We start from the raw sequence: 18,876 nt of genomic DNA, 5'->3' as shown, positions 1-18,876 counted from the left end.
CAACTTAGCAATAAGCTTTGTCCTTAAAAATAGTCTTTCATAGGGTCCTATGTATGGCTTCCTCCAAAATGAACTTGCAAATCAAGTGTAAAGGTGGCAGTTTCTTGTGTCATGTCCAACACTGGGTTCACAGGATTCCTGAGGGGTGTTGGTGGAAGTACCTGCCCCTCACAGGTCCTCATCGCCAATGTTTAAGTGAGGCTCCACTCTGGAAGTAGTTGATCAAGTCTTTTTTCCACCAACATATAGCACAGTTTTGACAGTCTCTCACTTCGCTCTGCTCCCTTCAAGCTTTAGCATTCTAATGTCACCAGGGTATTCTCTGGCCAGTGGACATGGAATGTAAATGAAGCCCCAATAAGAATCGAGCAATCAGACTACAACAAAAGGGAATGAGTAGTCCATATCCATAGTGATGTCCATGGTGATAGATATTCTGCATACTCTGCCATAATCACATCACCTTTGGGAAAAGGGAGCGGTCAGTCGCCTCTCCTTCTGCAATGCTAAATATGTATAAAAAGCAAAGACTTTGGATGATCTGAGTAAAAGTTCCTAGAATGCTGCTCTAGGCATTAGACTCCTGAAATCACAACAGTCTGCCTTCGCTATATGTTTTAGAATTGGGGCAGTATAGACATTTTACTGAGTTTCTTCCTCCTAAGAGTTCTAAAGGGAGCTAGTTTTACAGCCTGAAGTTTGAAGGTACATCAGCCACATCTAACACTATAAAGAGGGCAGGAAGAAATTGAGTCTTACAAGCCAACTTGCTATCTGGCTTTGGTTACCTCTTAAAGTGATTTAAATTGAATGTGCTTGTGGTCAAGGAGTCAGTGAGGACTAGTTACACCAGGGAATGTTTGTGAGCACACAGTGGCACTGATGGCCAGCTAACGACCATCACCCTGAAGGTATGGCAGCTCAGGGATCATATATTCGGTCAAACCCAGTTAACATCTCATACAGTAGTCTAACCTAGAACAAATTGAACTGCTTGCACCAGGCAGCTATAAGTTTCTGGCAACAAAGGAAAACACTGCACTGAGATTAACGGGCAGGCCTTGACTGTATATCTAGTTTCAGGAGCAAACAAAAGTTCATAATCTAAAAGCACCCCTAACTGAAGCTTGCTACATAGTAAGGCACAGGACAAAGGCCAATAATTGTCTGCTAGAAGATGGATGCACAGTTGTGTGGTATCCCAGATAAATCTCAATCTTGCTGCCATTAAGTTTCATATGGTTTTATTCATCACACTGAAATTACTGCTGGGCAGATCTTTAAAGATCTTACACACAACAGTTTTTGAGGAGTCAGTTTGTAGGACAATCTGTGTAGGTAAAGATCCATGCTTTCAGTAAGCCATACCAGTAAACTCTGTTAAACAAACAAATGTAGGCCCCTAATGGATTCTAGTGGAGAACAACTGGGTCAGGGCACAACAAACAGTGATCTGTCAAGGGCAGTACCTTAGAGTAGATAAGGTGTGAAATGCAACCCACAGATCCAAAGGGATGAGGGCCCTGACACTGATGTGTGCTATTTGTCGCAAGACAGTTTATCAATGAACTTTCAAAGAAAGATGTCTCGTGTTGAGCCTGTGTCCTTTGTCTTTTGTCTTCTTAATCTGGTTTGTTGTATCTTCGACCCACAAACAAGCAAACGAAGAGAACCTTGCTTTATTCTGTGATTGAATTGAATGGACTTTGCTTTCTTTCAGGCAACGCCTCTGTCTGGATTGAGTACCTCATCTTAAGTATTATTTAATTGAAACATAAATTAAGTTTGTAACAGGTTAATCAGTAGACTTGTGGAGGAGAGCTCTTTGAAGACTGAACATACCTCCTTAGCCAAATTGTTGGCCCTCTGAGCCATACACAAAGGAATCTGCTAGTCTCCAAATGTAAAGCGTGCGTGTCTATTCTTTTCACAAAGAGCACCCAGATCTTCCTGCATCAGGGAAAGCGTTCTGTATGTTTTTCGCTGTGGTTTTCAGCTAACACGTCATTGCAGAATAAAGTGTTGCCCATATTGTCACTGGCTACATTTCACAGGGATTTACATGATTCTTGGGTTAATGAAGAACACCAACAGTTATGCCTTACTGTGGACATGTTTTAACTGGATCTGAATTACCTGATTTAGCAAGAAGATTTTTGGTGATCCCTTCTTTTGCTGACCTTAACAACCTGGTTTATGGGAATGCAGTGTCTGCTACCCTGAATTTGTAAGAATCTGACACTGCTGTTGTGTGTGCTGCTAGAAAGGAATCCACAGTATAAGAATATGTGTATTTGATTTTACCTCTTTTGAATAACTCAGTGTTAAAGCTTTCGTTTAATTATATCTTAGCTTTTCTGGACCATGGTGACAGGACTACAGATTCTTTGTTCATTCTTGCAAACATCTCTCTGCTAGGAAGGATGTTTCTGCACTACAGTGACAACTCAGTTTTGACACTGAATCTTTATTTTATAAACCATTATAACTTACTCCCTCTTATCACATTGACCTTGTGAGTTGCAAAATAGCCTTCAGAGACCTCTAACACCTTGTTCAGAAGGATAGACAACTCCCTTCCTTCAAGTGATCTGTATTTAGGTTGGTCTAAGAAAATGGTCTACTGAAAACAGCCACCTTCTTTATTCTAAAGGTTTTGCCGGAATTTCTTCCAAACCAGAAAATAATTATTCTGATGTTTCAACTAAGACTTCAATTCTTACTCAATTTCTACACAGTGTGGATGTCTGAAATGCCCTTCAGTTCGATTTGGAATACATACACCATCTATGAAGTTTGATGATCTTTGTGTCACCTCTTGGCTGTTTATCCATGGCATCAAAGTGGTAAAGACTACTTTTGCCACCTTAGTGATCTTCAGTAGCTCCAAAGGTGATATGAGAGAGGTGTAGCCTCCGCCACTATTTTTCCCTCTTCACAGTTAAGACAACATCAGTGGCTTTCCAGATGTATGTACCTGTTGAACAATTTTGTAGAGCAACCATATAGTTTAATCTGCTAGATCTATCTAGCTGCAGATTCCTTACCTTTGAACTCTTGCCCAGGTGCCAGACTGGATCCAGAAACTTTTTTTCCCCCACTACGTCTGCACGTCAGCAAAAGCTGTTGTGCAATCCCATACCAATATCCGGATGTGAGGTTGACGGAGTCCATATAATCCCCTCTCTGATGCGCCGTCCGTTCCTTCTTGACATTTTGTCGAAGGAACAGTGTGCTTTTTCTTAATGTCTTCAGGGTTTAAACCTTGTGGGTCTTGTGACAGGCATATGTCAGGCACTGACCCACTTTCTGTTTATATGGTGCCTTCAGGAACACCACAACTCCTAGGAGTGTGGCTACTGTCATCATCTTCACCCAAAAGCTTTGAGGGAGCTTTGCATGAAAATTCTAGTGGTGTGCCTGGCGGAGGCCCCGCAATGTTGTTTGTCTCCTTCGAGATCTGGGAAGTGATCTGGGACTGATCTAGAAGCTGTTCAAGTTTGTGTCTGTAGACATCTAAGTAGAAGACCTCCCAACACAAATGGTCAAAAGCAACTTCATAAAGTAAGTCCTGTGTCTTTGACGCCATCTCCCAAACTTTGGCTGCAGAGTCAGCGCAAGAGTTCACACTGCGCCTCCCTTATTTCCCTGGAGCCGGGGCAAATCTGGCCCAGATATGGGAGCATTATAATTCCCTCCATGAGTTCCTTGAGCCCAGCCTCCCTCTGATGCACTTTACAGTCACAAGGAGGTGAGAGGTGTCCTAACTGAATCCACACTGGCAGGTTCGCACTCTTCGTCAGTTAGGTCCTCTGGATTTGTTTTGGGATCCGTGCCAGAGCACAATCCTTTCGGGTTCCCACGTGTGACGCCGGAGTCTGATCCTCCAACGATTGCAGTGAGATCAGCGCTGAACCGATCACCCTCTCTGATGCCGCATTGGTGTCGTATACGGTGCCGGTGGAGGTGACCGGCTCGGACACTTTCCCTCCTCATTCTACACAGCTCCTTGCTGTTTTTCCTAGTGGGGAACAGACTTTTGGAGGCGAAGGAGATGATATGGGGAATCAGGACCCCTTGGACAAGACTGTCCAGTCTCGTTTGGAGGGTAATTGGCTGACAGAGCTCTGTGAGGCTAGTGGCCTTGAGTCCTCACCAGTTTCAGATTTCCTTCCCAAAGTCCCACCCCCAGCATGACTACAGAGGTGAGTTCCTCTTTTGCTGATGTTTTTAAGATGGCAGCGCCGGTCCTAGACTGGCAGCTCCCCTCGTTGGAGGTGACAGCAGGCCCCTTGGTGAAAGTGCTTCACCAGGGCAAATCGGGAGTAGAGCCTGTGCCCAGATATAACAGGATAGGCAAAAAGCAGCTAGATTTACATTCAAATGTGGTATGGATACTACAGACTTCGTGGGTCGAGCTGTGTCTCAGTCAGTTGCGCAGCGCTGTCATGCCAGGCTTTTGCCAGTTGAGTTTTTCGGAGGCTGTCCTGAACATCCTATAGGACATGCCCTTCGATGGCTCCCACCTGTTCAACATACATGCTGATTCTGCGTTACAACACTTTAGGGGCTGTATGAGCCAAAAACAGGAATGTCTTTGGCTCACATAATCATGCTCCCTAGCTCCCAACATTTTTTAGTACTAAGTGTTTAAGTTTTATCTTCTTATAGTTGAACTCATACTAGAGTGGAGTCCTATAATTTCGGTTGTGTCTGAACTATTCCACCTTTTGGTGGCAACCAGTTGAGTGTTCCTACCTTGTGTAGGTATAATTATTATAATTACAACCTGTGGGTGACTGCTTTACGTTTCCTCTTTCTGGAAGGTATTTTCTTTGTAGCCCTAAGTGGGTTTAACACCGATGGAACCAGGTCTATTCTCTTCCTTTTCTCTATCGACTGGCTTGTGCTGAAAATAAATTTACTGCTATGGTCTGTTCCCTGCTTTATGTAGACCACCTTCAGTTTACCTTATAGGTATTACTAAGAAAGGAACCTGGATAGCTCAGTTGGTAGAACATCAGACTCTGTCCAGGTTGTGAGTCTTAAGTAAAATAATTTAACTACATTTGTGACATTTTTATTATCCCTTGTAGTGGGCTTTTGATTATTACATCGTGTGAACCTTTCACTGTGGCTCACCTCTTTGCACAGTAGTCACAGTATACCTCTTGTTCCCCTTGCTTTAATTTTTAGAGCATTACTTATGCTGTCTTTCTAAGGTGTCCTCCTGAGAGGCTAGTAATTTCTCATACAGAGTAGTGGTGCAAGTGGTACTGTCTTTACACATGTTGTGCGTCGTTGCACTTGTTTAGCCATCTGATTTCGCAATTCCTTAATTGCATGGGCTCTTGCTGCTGCCCTTGCATGACACAAGTGGTACCCGACTTAAAATTCCTTCTTGTGTTTTTTATGAAGACCCTTTTGCTTTATTCTTGTACCCTGCTGGTCTTCCTTGATAGTGGCATCTTCTCTACATTCATAATCTGTGTGGATCTGGCTCTTGGCACTCCTCTCTAGTACCATTGCTGCCATTACACTGGCTCTTTCCTTAAAAAGACGTGATACTTTTTGCTTAGAGCAAGGTTCTGTACCCTTGCTGTTACAAGCGCCTCTTATGCAAGAGTGCACACATCACCCAGGACCTCAGATACCTAGATATTACTTTTTAAGGCACTGCCATGTAGCCATTGCCTGTATTGATGGCCGTCTTTCATCTTAAGGTGGATACATGGTGGTTTACGCATGTTCACTAAACATCACGGTTCTGCCTTTCCTGTGATTGTCATACTGAGGATTGCTACTCCATTCGGACATTGTCTCTCTGGTTGTTTCCATTCACTCTGTTTTCCAGGGTGTCATAATATTTCTAGCCCTCCGGGGGTAGTTATACCGTTTCTGCGTTATTATTAAAAAAATCCTTCTTTCACAAGGGAATAGTCCCCTCTTGCTGTGTACTTCTCTTGCCTTGGAAGATGTCCATATATATTAGTATCATGCAGAGAGTAGGTGTGTTTTGTCTTATACCTTAAGGTGAAGTAATGTCTCCAATTTTCTGTAGGTCTTGCAGTTCCCACTATTAGCAATTGTTATTCTTCTATGCGTTGCAACTCCTTGAGTTGATTCAGCTTTTATTACTTTGTTTTCAGATTTCAGACTTCCACTTTGTTGGGGTATGTCCCTAGAGGACTATGTATTTTAGCCTTCGTTCTGTACTTCAGCCAGATCTTCTTCTGTCTGATATCGCATAGTGTTAGTTTCTGTGCTGAATACCTGTTCTAGGCCTTTTGTGTGTTGTCCTCTATTTCACTTTGACCATCTTGTAGGTCCAAGTTTTGGCCTTATCAGAGACATGATTGTTGGTTACTCAGTCAGTTGGCATTGGTTTCAGTGCCTCGGGAACCTTTACTGGGGGGGTATGATACCCTTTAGACTTTCCACCCTATTATATTTGGGGGGGGGAGGGAAGAGAGAGAGAGACTCTGTGTGTGCTATACATCATAGTTGATCCGAGTGATGTTGTCTGTGTTTTTTTTTAGGACGGGTTGGTTCTGTACCAATAATTGCTGTTGTGGTCGTCAACATATTTCCATTATAGCATTGTTCTGTGCTCCTACATTACCTTTTCTCTGTTTTTACAAGCAGGTTTGGCTAAAATCTGGCTTCCTACGGCAACAAAGCTATGCTTGGGGGTGTTGCATGTTGTCTGTGTGTCCCCAAGTACTGGTTGAACATGATTCCACTATGAGAGCAAGTAGTTTTTCTGTTCATATTTTTGGAGTCTTTCAACACGTTTTTGTCCAAAGCCATGGGTACTTCTATTCCATGCTTTTCAATGTGTTTGTGCCTTTATTTGCCTGTGTTCCTTCCCACAGTTCTTATGGTGGGGAATGTGTAATTTATCACTTTTTTTTTTTCATGGTGTCTAGTCTCTTTTTTTTTCTTGTTCTACACCGGCTTTCTCTAGTAAGGGACTTTTAGTAGAATCAGTTTGCAGACTCACCTCCGTGGATAGTATTACTTTGGTATCTAATAGAAAGGTAAGGAATCTGCGGCTTCATGTCTCCATCAGATGAACAAGTTACTTACCTTCGGGAGCAGATTATCTGGTAGAGATAGGATCTAGCCGTAGATTCCTTACAGAACCTCCCATTCTTCCTGTTTTGCAAACTGGGTTCTCTTTTGTCTCAAAAAACCCTTCCTTGAGATTACATACGTTCATTGGGATGTTGTTGTTATTTGACACAAAGATCTCTTTTTTTAGCGCACTGTTTCCATAGGCAGTTTCTATAAAAGGCTTCATGTTTTTTGCGGCAAAAATAGTCACGGAAGAAACTGACGTTGGTGTGTCAGTGAAGGGATTATATGGACTCCGTTGACATCACATCCAGTGAATGACGTTGGTACGAAGTTGTGTGACACCCTCTGCTGACTCGCAGACGTATTGGGGAAAAAAGTTTCCGGATCCAGTCTGGCACCTGGGGAAGAATTCAAAGATAAGGAATCTGTGGCTAGATCCTGTCTTTACCTGATAATGTGTTACCAAGGGTAAGTAACTTGTTCTTCTAGATGTCAGCGTTGCTCACTTAATGCATGAAATTGTGTGCAGCCTATTTGTATGAGATCTGTCACTTGCACAGCTATCCTCTTGGTGAGGTAGAAGCATATTATTGCTTGGAGCATATCCTTGCTCCGTCCAGAAATGGCAGAATAAAGACGTTTAGGTATGGATTGGGTCGTTAAGCAGTGTAGGCGTTGGACCTGTGCTTTCACCCTAAATATAAAATGACAAATTCATTTTTGACAAAGCCCTTTCCAGCCCTGTTGATGCTGTCGGTGCATGACATCTAGGAGTAGGCAGGGGAGACCAATAACTACAAATACCTGAATCATCACAAATGTAATTTGTCCTTAATTCTAGCCTTCGTATTTCTGAGGAATGATATTTGGCATTTGGCTGTGAGGATAAAAAACTAGTGGCTTGTGTTAGAAGGGCCACTGGAGGTTAGTTGGTAGAGAAATGCTCTAAACAGCTGGACAGTTTCTTGACTCATGTGGTTTTCAACATTTTCAATGTCATTAATTACTAGGGCATCTAACCTCATCTGGTGGGATACATTCAGAGTTTAATAGCATGCTTAGACGAAAGGGATAATGGGTCCAGAGTTACTGGTGAGTCATTTTATTACAATTTCTGTGGTACGGTTGCTTAAGAAAGGACCTGTTCCGGGATCTGGAATCTCATAGGCCAAGGGTCAAGAGTTTTAATGAAATGCATGTGCCTGTAAATGCTGTTACGAGTTCAGTTCTGGAGTTTGTAAACATTTCCTAGCAGGGCCATCCTGGGAGACTGTGCCAGCCACTATTAGAGGCATAACCCAGAATTCAATAGGACGCCTAGACCCAGAGATTTTTGTTTATATCCTTTCATCCCCTTCTACATGTTTGTGGGACTGCTGAACAGGAATCTCTGGGGTTATGGTAATTGACCAAGAGAGCCTCCGCTTTTTCGTTGCATAATTTTAGCGTCTGTATGGGTTTTTAAGCAACTGTCTTGTGCATGTCATAATCAAAGGACCATCAATTTAAATTTCTTGCAAACTTTTAATTACCTCTGTGGTAGAAGATGGAAGAAGGCACTGTATTGATAGAGATGCCACTCCTTCCTGGTGGCAGTAGGTTCTGCAGGATTCATATAAAAAATTAACCCCTCTCATGGTAGGGTGTTGTTTTGTGTTGTCTAACATTTTCATTTTGGGTTACAGCAGGCATTGTGCAGTCAGAGCTAATGTTTTTGTATTTTCACAATTTCAGGTGTTCCAAGGTTTACTGGACAGCCTGAGCCTTCATCTGTGCATGCAGGAGACAGTGTGGTCCTGAACTGTGAAATAAACATTGATCTTGTTCCCTTCGTAAGATGGGAGCAGGATAGAGAACCTCTGCTTCTTGATGAGCGTGTGGTTAAACTTCCCAACGGAGCCTTGGTAATCAGCAATGCTACGCAGAGTGATGAGGGCCAGTATCGCTGCCTGGTGGAAAATGTTGGTTCTTCCAAGTACAGTGATGAAGTGGAGCTGAAGGTTGTGGCAGGTAAGATTTTGTTGACTTCATTAACCCTGCATAGGTGTGCCCTGTATTGTGATAGATGGAAGATCACTTACCGTTTTTTTCCGTTTTGTGTGTTGTGGTATGCAGCAGAAAAGGGGAAGCTGGTATATGTAGTTACATTTTAGCCTGGGCAATGATTCCTCATGAGAAAGTTATATCATGAGAATTTTTGCACTTGTATTCCTTTAGGTTAGTTGAAGATAAGTTATTGAGTTTGAACACAGATTTGACCTGCCCAGGGGAGTGATAGGATAGTCATTAGCACACTAATTGTTTGAATCAAAATACACTCTAATGATCATAATCATGCTATTTGTTATATTCACTAATATTTTTAATTTACCATGCCCAACACCCTTCTAATCTTCATGTCTGACCGTTTAAGTGTTGTGCGTAGTGCATGCATCTGCTTTTGTGCTTTGACCATCATGCCAATTTACAGAAGGCATTTTGTTTCTTCAGTAAAACTCTTTGCCTCCACGGCAAAGGTTGTACCTCTTAGTTTGACTTGTGTTTACGTTCTGCTTTTTGGCTCAAAGAATGTAGGTACATTTTCCCATATAGATTTAAGTAATAATGCTCAAGCCTGGCTTTGGTTCTAAGGCAACTTTCTACTGACGAATATTCTGTTGGTTTCACATTTAAGTCTACTCCTCTGATCCTAGTTGTCAAATTTCTTCAGTGCCGTCTACGAAGATGCTTAAAAGACCAGTCAGAGCTATGTAAAATGTTTGGGGTCATTTTAAATTCTGACTGGCTTCTTCATAAAATTCATCATAAAAATGCTCCTTAGAAAAACGTTGTGTGAATATGAATTGACTTCAACATAGAAATGATCATCTATGAACATAAGTATTGTATTCTCTTTTGTCCATTTTTGAGTCCAAGGTGTGATACTCATGTGAATTTCTTTGAGTAAAGACTGTTTTCCAAAAGCAATTGTTTCTCATGCTGAATATGGCAAACACTGTCTAACGCATCTGAAGCTGCACAAGGACTATTTTTGTCTTCTGGGAAGACATTCTCACCTTCCAAAAGGCTGAACAGGTGATAATTAGGCACACAAGGCCATTAAACATTTCACAGGCAGAAATTTTCTTAAATTCACATGTGGATTTCTTGTAAATTTTGATCAATTTGAATTAGAAACACAGTTTCTGCCGAGGTCAGTACAATAAGCTGCCTTATGGCAGTATTTGTGGCACATGTAGTTAGTCCTAATAATGTAAATTTTGCTGCAGGCCTAAAATTGCAACGTCCGAGTAGTCCTGTCATACGTTCACTAAACATCATGTAGAATCTCATTTATCAAGATGAGCTGCATCAGTAAGCACTGCAATGCTTGTGCAGAATTATCTCTAACTTCCTTTTTTTTGGGTGCTGATGGAAGTGAACATGAATCCACTATGCCCCAGTAGGTTGTTGCCTTCTTTAGATTCTTTTTTCAACCGTTGGGCTCGGACGTAGTGTAGAGGGCTCCAGTTTGACAAACTTCAGGAGGTGCCACACTTTGTGGCACAGGACAGATAAGAAACATCTGTGATAAATCCATAATCTGTTAAGAACCGAACTTAAAAGTTCAAGGAGACAGGTTTTTATCTGTTAGGCTGTGACAAAGGGATCACAGAACGCGTGGGGAAGGTGCTATCTATTTGTAGGCATCATCTGAAGAATGGAAGTGATGAAAAATACTCAGTTTAGATTTTTCCTCAGCTGCCACCATAAATTGCTATTGAACAACTTCCATGGGTTTTGCAGTCTCTGTCCTGAAGGACCATAAGTCCAAAGACTAAAAGGCGTGTGAGACTTTTGTACTAAGAGCTTTGAAAGCCACATTACACTGTATCTCAGGAAAAGCAAGTGTCCTCGAAGGACTTTGGTTGGAGGATGACAAAGACGTCTTAAAGGAGGCAAAAGAGGCCCAAGGAGAGCATGGATCTGATGTGGAGGATAAGTCGTTGAGACCTGGAAACCAGAGTTTTGGCAGGAAAGGCACAGAGAGAGCATGTGCCTAGGCTGAAGACTCATACGCTTATGCTTACAATGCTACATGGTTGCAGAAATGTCGGATTCAAAGAATTTGGACTCCATCACTCTGAAACAGCCTTCAGTAGGGATGTGGAATTCCTATCGCAGGTCCTTGGGACAAGTAGGCCTAACTCACCCCCTGCAACATAAACCCTTTGGCTCCCAGTTTACAGAGAAGGGAATTGTCTGCAGTTGAGGTAGTGTGTGTTCATATGTTAATGCTGTTTGAACTTTTATTTATGATTCATTAATTAATAGCCTTCATTATTAGGGTGAGCGCTGTAAATAAACGTTTTAAGGTCACACTGCACTGACAGTGGTTCCAGCAAAAAAAAAATAAAAAAAAAAATGCTGTACACATTTGTTTTTTTGTGAGACTTTTGGTTTTGTCAGTGCTTGTCTTGATGATTTTATTGTTGTGGGAGCTGCGCCCTTACAATTGTAACAAACACTTGCAATAAAAAAACAAAACGTTTTTGGTCTTATAAAGCACAGACTACCACCAGTGGCGTTACAAAGGGGGGCCCCCTCAGCACAGCACCTGCCCTGAGTGAGTCTGGAGGGAGGGGCTCTCCATGTTCTTTGCAGGGGGCCCCCCTCCAGTTTTGTTACATCACTGACTGCCACAGTGGTTCCTGGCATGGAACAAAATTACTTTGTGTGCCAATATGCTACTTGTGGAAGAGCAGAATGCAATCACTCACAGTAAAGAAAGCCAATAGATAGGGAAATAGAAGTTTAATAAAGACAAAGGCCCAAATTTAAGGATGGCCGTGCACCATCTAACACCACATTAACATCATTTTTCTGACGCTAATGTGACATTAGATTGCCAAAAACAGTGCACCATATCTTCAAAGTGGCGGAGTGCATGCATTGCGCCACTTTGCGACCCTTTGTGCCACAATAAGCATGCGCTATGTATAATGTATGCAAAGGGGGCATTCCAGCACAAGGAGGCCCGCAAAAATGGTGCAATGAAATCTAACAGATTTAATTGCGCCATTTTTGACGTAATTTTTAACACCTGCTGAAAGCAGGAATTAAAAGGACTCGCCTTTTGGAGTCAGTGGGGCTCCTTGCACTTTCCTTCACTAGAATCAGAGAGAGCCACAATAGCGTAAACTCTTTTGACGCTATTGTGCCTAATGCCGCCATGGTGCACTGTATCTTAAATACGGCGCACACGTGGTGGCGTTAGGGGGGGCGCTGCACTAAAAGCAGAGCTCCACAATGTGAAGCTCCAATTTTCTTAAATCTGGGCCAAAATGTCTTTAATGCCAGAACTAATTAGGTACCCAATTCTTAAAGAAAGTCACTAAAGTGCACTCATGGTATATGTCTTTTTATTAGTGGCTTTCATGGATTCACAAGAACTTACAGGGAAATCGTACTCCTCAAAAATATTTGTGACCTGTATTTTAGCAGGGGCAAATATGCATGTGTAGATTTGCTCATGTGAAATCTATCACTTTCCCTCCAACCTCTTTTTCCCCAACCCTGGAAGAACTTCTACTTCTGCCCTTGTCAAGAGTACATTTCCAAACTTTCTCATTATTGGAAAAGATTGGAGAAGAGGTGGTGAAAATCCTCAAAACATGCAAGTTAGTAGTTTTGCAGACCCAAAGGCATTCCAGCCCTGGAACTATTGCTTACAGCTTCCTCCAGCCCCACTATGTAGATCTGCGGAAAGGTGGCAAAATAAGGAAATTGCTATAGTAGGGATTAAAATTGCAAGTATTCAAGCCCTACTATAGTGGAAGCCCTGACATAATCAGAGAGGCCATTATCAGAGCTCTTATATAATGAGATTGCTGCCATAATTTGTCGCCATACTACATGGCACCAAAGGGGCATAGATATTTTATTAAATTCCACATCCCTGCTTCAATCTCGACACATTTGACAGTTGATGCACTATCAGTAAGCCCCTGGGGTGGAACCCAAAAGCCACTAATAGGGATGATCTGTACCACTCCGTCAAGACTGGAGGAAGGAAAAAGAAAAAAAAAAGGAAAGGCCCACCAAATGCTGGTGAAAAGAAAGAGCATCTCGTTGTTGACATCGTATTAGAAGCACTTGATGACGAAATGAAAGCAGAAATGGCGGCATAGCTGCAGAAGAAAAAGACCTCTTTTAAAACTCTTTTAAAATGTAAAAAAAAACCTCAAGCAGTTGAGATGAGATTTAGGGATGCAACTCCCGTAGACTTATAACTCCCAGTGGCACCAGAGTCATAGGAGTAAGAGCACAAAGAGCTGTATGAGGAGTATGATCTACCCTTAGAGGAAAGCTTGCCTGAGGAGAAAGCTATAGCGGGATCAAGAAGTTGATTTTTCTGAGGTATTCTGTCACAACCCTCATCTCCAGTGGACCTCTTTGTGTAATTTGAGAAATTCAGTCAGTCTTGTTTCGTACTAGAGACATTTACCATCCCAGAAGAAAAAAACATTTGCTGCCCAAGCTCCCCAATGTCTGAGATCGGGGCACAAAATCTGTTAAGGATCCAGCATCATCGAAGGCAGCTACTCGAGGGTGGAAAAGATAAGGAAACTTTCAAGCTAGGACCTAATATACACAACAAAGGGTAATGTCCCAGATTTGCTTCTTGTGTTGACAGCTAGAAAGAAGGCTAATGTACCAGGACCACCACCATACAAGGAGAGCAAACGGCTTGGGGCAGTAGGCCGTAAGATGGAGAGGTCAACAGCCAACCAATGGTGTATTGCCAACATAAATGCTTTGCTCAGCAGATAAAACCTTTAGTAATGGGACAAGATCAAAGAGCTCACGCAACACCTGCCAGAGCAATATAAAAAGAGGGTAAAAGCTATCATACAGTAGGACAAAACTATTAAAGATACATGTCTGATGGCCTCCCTGTGTGCCAATGATACAGCCAACAGGCAGCCCAGCTCAGGTTTCAGCTCTGAAGTGCAGGCATTAATAATCAACATGCCCTTCATAGGTGAGCCTGTTTGGAAAACCGGTTGTAGGAAATCTCCTTTCTCTGCGTGGTGATCCGGTATTTTTCCCCCATTTGCTGGACCCTATATTTTTGCTGGATTTAGAACTCTGTGCTCTTTAACCCTGCTAACCAGTGGTAACGTGCCCATGCTCCCACTTTAAACATGGTCCAGTTGGCATATTCTAATTGGTAAATTTAACGTCTCCTAAGTCCATATTAGATGTTTCAAAATATACCCAGGGCCTCTATGTTAAATATCACTAGTGGACTACAACACCTATTAATTCATCCACCACAGTGACATTGTAAATTATGGCTTCAGCCCTACCGACATAAGCCTGACTAGTAGTTTAAACCCTGCAATTCGACCTGTCAAAATAAACTTTTTTACTCAGGCAGAGGCTAACATCACGGTCCGGACACCCTGTGAAGTTTCTATGTGGTTCCCCTAAGATCCTAGGGGGCTTTAGAACTGTACCCTGTGGTGTATTGGGACTTAAAGGATTAAAGTAAGAAGGTAAAATCTTTGACCAGGGTGAAGCTAGTTGGTGTATCCAATCTACGCTTCATCGTGGTCAGCATCAAATTACGCCTATGTTCTGATCTACCATGACGATTAACTATCATCTGCACTTTGTACTCCTTGCTGCTATTCCTTCTTATAACTTTAAAAATGTATATCTTTGGTCACATTATTGTTTTTTTTTTTTTTTCATTTTGGTGTCATTTTGCTTATTAAATTTTTCTTTTTTTCTAATTTTAATATATCTTTTTTTTATAGTTCTACATTTTGACTTTACTGTTCTTTGGTTTAGCATATATACTTTGTACATTGTCCTAAGTCATTTCTGGCTTGTTATATGCCATAGATACCAGGAACTTGAGCTCAGATTAAATTAGGGACTTTAAGGGTTCACCCTGACAAGGATTGTGATTATGTCCATCTCTGTAATGATGTCAGCATGGAAACAAGTGTGAAACTTCAAAGGTCCGGAATTACAGACATCTCTCTGTATTGCGTTTCCCCATTAAAGTGCTAGAAAAACGCATCAAAATGCAAATGGCTGGCTTCTTTAAACCAACAATATATTTCACTCTTCCCAATCTAGATTCCGCTCACTACACAGCACTGATACAGCCTTCATGTCCGTTTTGGAAGAGCTGAAGTGGACACTTGATCAGGGTAGAGCAACAGAAGTTATCCTACTCGATCTCAGTGCAGCATTCAATGCCATTTCTCATGACTTGCTTCTGAGATGCTTTTGGAACTGTGGGATTGAGAGTCTAGTCTTGGCCTGGTTCTCCTCCTTTCTAAATTGGCATAGTTTCCAGGTCTTTGATGATCCCTTCTTTTCCGAGACCGTTCAAACAACTGCAGAGTTCATCATGCTTTGTCCCAGAGTCCAGCTCTTTTTAGCATTTATGTACTTCCTTTGACAGATCTGGTGGAATCTTTTGGTTTCCTATTGCTATCTTATGGCAAGGACACCCAGCTGGATTTTTCCTTATCGCCTGAACTTGGCAGTGCTCCGGACCATCATAGGAACTGCCACTCTGCAGTATTCAACTGGATGTGGCAAAACTACTTGCAATTAAGTGGAAAGAAAACCAAAGTCCTGGTGGTAGGGAACCAGCCTCAGCTGTGGTCTCCATATTGGTGGCTGGATGGCATTGGCCGCCTGTTCACTCCAACCAGGCCTGGTGGTCAAGAATCCAGGGATGTTTAGGTAAATAAATTGGCTGGATGCTGTTTTGAGCTTCTGAGAAGTCTCCTAAAGTTCCCTTTGACTTCGGCTCTTACTGTCCAAAATACTGTAGTCCAGGCAATTATCCAGTCTCGTTCCAGCTTACAGCCCTATACTGGTTACCAGTGGAATAAAGTACAATTTAAGGCTCTCTGTATAAAACACAGATATTGTTATATGAGAAAAGGCCCTCAAATGTCTAGCCAAAGATGGCATACAAAGCAGAAGATCGAGAACTGATGAGTCAGGAAGTGCAAGAACCCCTGAAGAAGAGGGCAACAGAAAAACTATCACGAGAGCAATTAGTGAGTTTACTTTGTGTATGTCTTCCCCCAGACATGATCTGACATTACCAGTCGTGGGATTATGATTCCTAAACAGTTTAATCAGAACACTGAAATTCTAGATGACCTCAATACAGGAAGTTATTTCACTGTTACATAAGGGCACCAATATGGTAACCATTGATCTCAAGGACATCTACTTCCACATCCCAGTGGACAGCAACTACAAAAAGTGTCCCAGCTTTGTAATGTAAAACTCTTAATACCAGTTCAGTGATTTATGTTTTGGATAAAGTCAGCACCGGAAACTTTCACAAAATGTCCCAAAGATAGTGGCTACATACATGCCTAAGGAGGGGATACTTTTGTACCCACACTTAAACAACTGGCTGTAAAGGCAAACTCACTCAATACCAGAGCAGCATAGACTAGTCTGAAAACCATGACAACCAAGCCTTCCCGATCCAAAAGAGTTGAAGCACTGATGCCTTGGGTGATGACTTTGTGCATTCCCATAACCCCCTTCACTGGGCTATATACGAGAGCCATCCAAGAGTTGTTGCTAAGTTAATGGTCTCTGTTGGCTGTGGATTGGAAAGATTTAGTAACAGAAATTAATTACAGGAAACTACGGTGGTGAACTTTACAAACCCTAATAAAAGGCAGGCAGCGCAAGCAATCAGCACCACAGCGACCATCACCATAAATGCATCCAACCCAGGTTGTTGTGCACATTGGAGACCTTAATGTCAAAGGACAGTGGACTTCCGAAGAGGCAGCAAAACACAGAAATGTGTTGGAACCGAAGACGGTTTTCCCGGCACTGAAAGCTTTCCAGGTACACATGCATTTGAGAGAAAGTAGTACAAAACCAAGCATGGAAGAGAACTGCCATGTGTCTGAACAAGCAGGGAGGCACAAAATCACATGTCCCATCCAATTTAGCACCACACAGCCGGAGATATACCTATCAGGGCAATCAAATGTAGAAGTAGAAATATTAAGCAGGCAAGAGGAAATCTTGCACTTGTGGGAATTTGATCAAGGAGTATTCTTCCAAACCTGAGACGCACCATGAATAGATCTGTTTGCAAAACACAAAAAGGCAAAATGCTAAAGCTTCACTTCCAGGTACTATCATCATCTATTACAGTTGAATGTACTGTGGATTGACTGGTCTGGGATAGTTGTCTGTGCCTTTTCAACTGATTCCTCTGACAGCAAAGCTAGCAAATAAAATGAAAGCAGACAGATATGACTCTTATCCTAATAACCTCACGGTGTGCCAGCACAACATGATACACTGACCTCATAGAAATAACAATCATCAGAATGATAACAATACTCTCGTTTCAAAACCTATTAACCCTACAAGAGCAGAAAGTGTGCCATCTGGTGCTTCCAGCCTGGAGGGTTGCCATCTTGTCTTCCAGATAGAAGCCCTGCATGAGGCAAAAAGGCCTACCACACAAATGCCATGTAAGTAATTGAAGCAAATACATATAATGGTGCATGAAAGAACCCTTCCAACATATGCTAACGGGACACAATCATTATCAGATACCTGGTACATTTACTTGATGCAAAACTATCATATGCCTCAGAGTGTGCACCTCTCTTCCCTAGTTGCATTTATCTGAGGTTCTTCATGAAAAAATCCTTTAACCACACTAGTAATTAAAAGGTTCCTTGAAAGAGTGAAGAGAATTTCACCACCACTGTTGAACCCTGCACCATGTTGAACTTCAACCTGGTACTGGCACAGCTCAGGAAACTGTTTCAACTGAATTTAAAATTTTCAATAGCGATCACATCCTTTTGTTAGGTGAGAAAACTGTAGGCATTAAATATCAAAGGACCTTATCTACAGTTACACAAGGATAGTGTCATGAGAATTATATCTTAGGTTTACTGGACCAGGGTGACAGGACTACAGAGTCTTTGTACCTTCTTGAAAACATCTCTCTGCTAGGAAGCATGTTTCTGCACCACAGTGGCAGCTCAGTTTTGACACTGAATCTAATATTTATTTTTTTATAAAACATTGTATCTTACTCCCTCTTATCACATTGACCTTGAGAGATGCAAAATAGCCTTCATAGACCTCTATCACTTTGTTCAGAAGGATAGACAAACTTCTTCCTTCAAGTGATCTATATTTAGGTTGAAAATGGTCTACTGAAAACAGCCACCCTCTTTATTTTTAAAGGTTTTGACTGCATTTCTTATAAACCAGAAAATAATTATTCTTATGTTTTAACTAAGACTTCCATTCTTACTCAGTTTGTACAGAGTGTGAATGTCTCAAATGGCCTTCAGTTCGATGTGGAATACATATGCCCTCTATGAAGTTTAATATTTTTTTGTCACACCTCTTGGCTGTCTTATCCATGGCATCAAAGTGGTAAAGACTACTTTTGCCACCTTAGTGATCTTCAATAGCTCCAAAGCTGATATGAGAGAGGTGTGGCCTCCTCCACTATTTTTCCCCTCCACAGTTAAGGTAACATCAGTGGCTTTCCAAATGTATGTACCTGTTGAACAGATTTGTAGAGCAACCACATAGGTTGTCTGATAGAGATATCTAGCCGAAGATTCCTTAACTTTGAATTCTTCCCCAGGCGCCAGACTGGATCCAGAAGCTTTTTTCCCCCCAGTATGTCTGTGCGACCCTGTACCAATGTCGTCCACCAGATGTGATGTTGATGGAGCCCATATAGTACCCCCTCTGATGCGGCGTCGG

General features: G+C 42.0%; 1 protein-coding gene across 12 annotated transcripts in view; it reads left to right on the top strand.

Moving 5' to 3' along the window:
• The window catches only part of NEO1 (neogenin 1), a 514,543-nt gene that overhangs the window by 229,113 nt on the left and 266,554 nt on the right, over positions 1-18,876 (top strand). For all 12 annotated transcript variants that reach the window (XM_069222245.1, XM_069222241.1, XM_069222240.1 and 9 more), the window contains exon 3: positions 8,815-9,090. In XM_069222245.1, the coding sequence (XP_069078346.1) occupies positions 8,815-9,090 (276 nt within the window). The remainder of the gene's footprint in view (positions 1-8,814; positions 9,091-18,876) is intronic.

Source organism: Pleurodeles waltl, chromosome 3_1, assembly GCF_031143425.1.
Source record: "Pleurodeles waltl isolate 20211129_DDA chromosome 3_1, aPleWal1.hap1.20221129, whole genome shotgun sequence".
NCBI classification, from domain to species: Eukaryota; Metazoa; Chordata; class Amphibia; order Caudata; family Salamandridae; genus Pleurodeles; species Pleurodeles waltl.
Note: the sequence above shows the minus strand (reverse complement) of the source record. Positions and strands in the feature narration are given on the sequence as shown.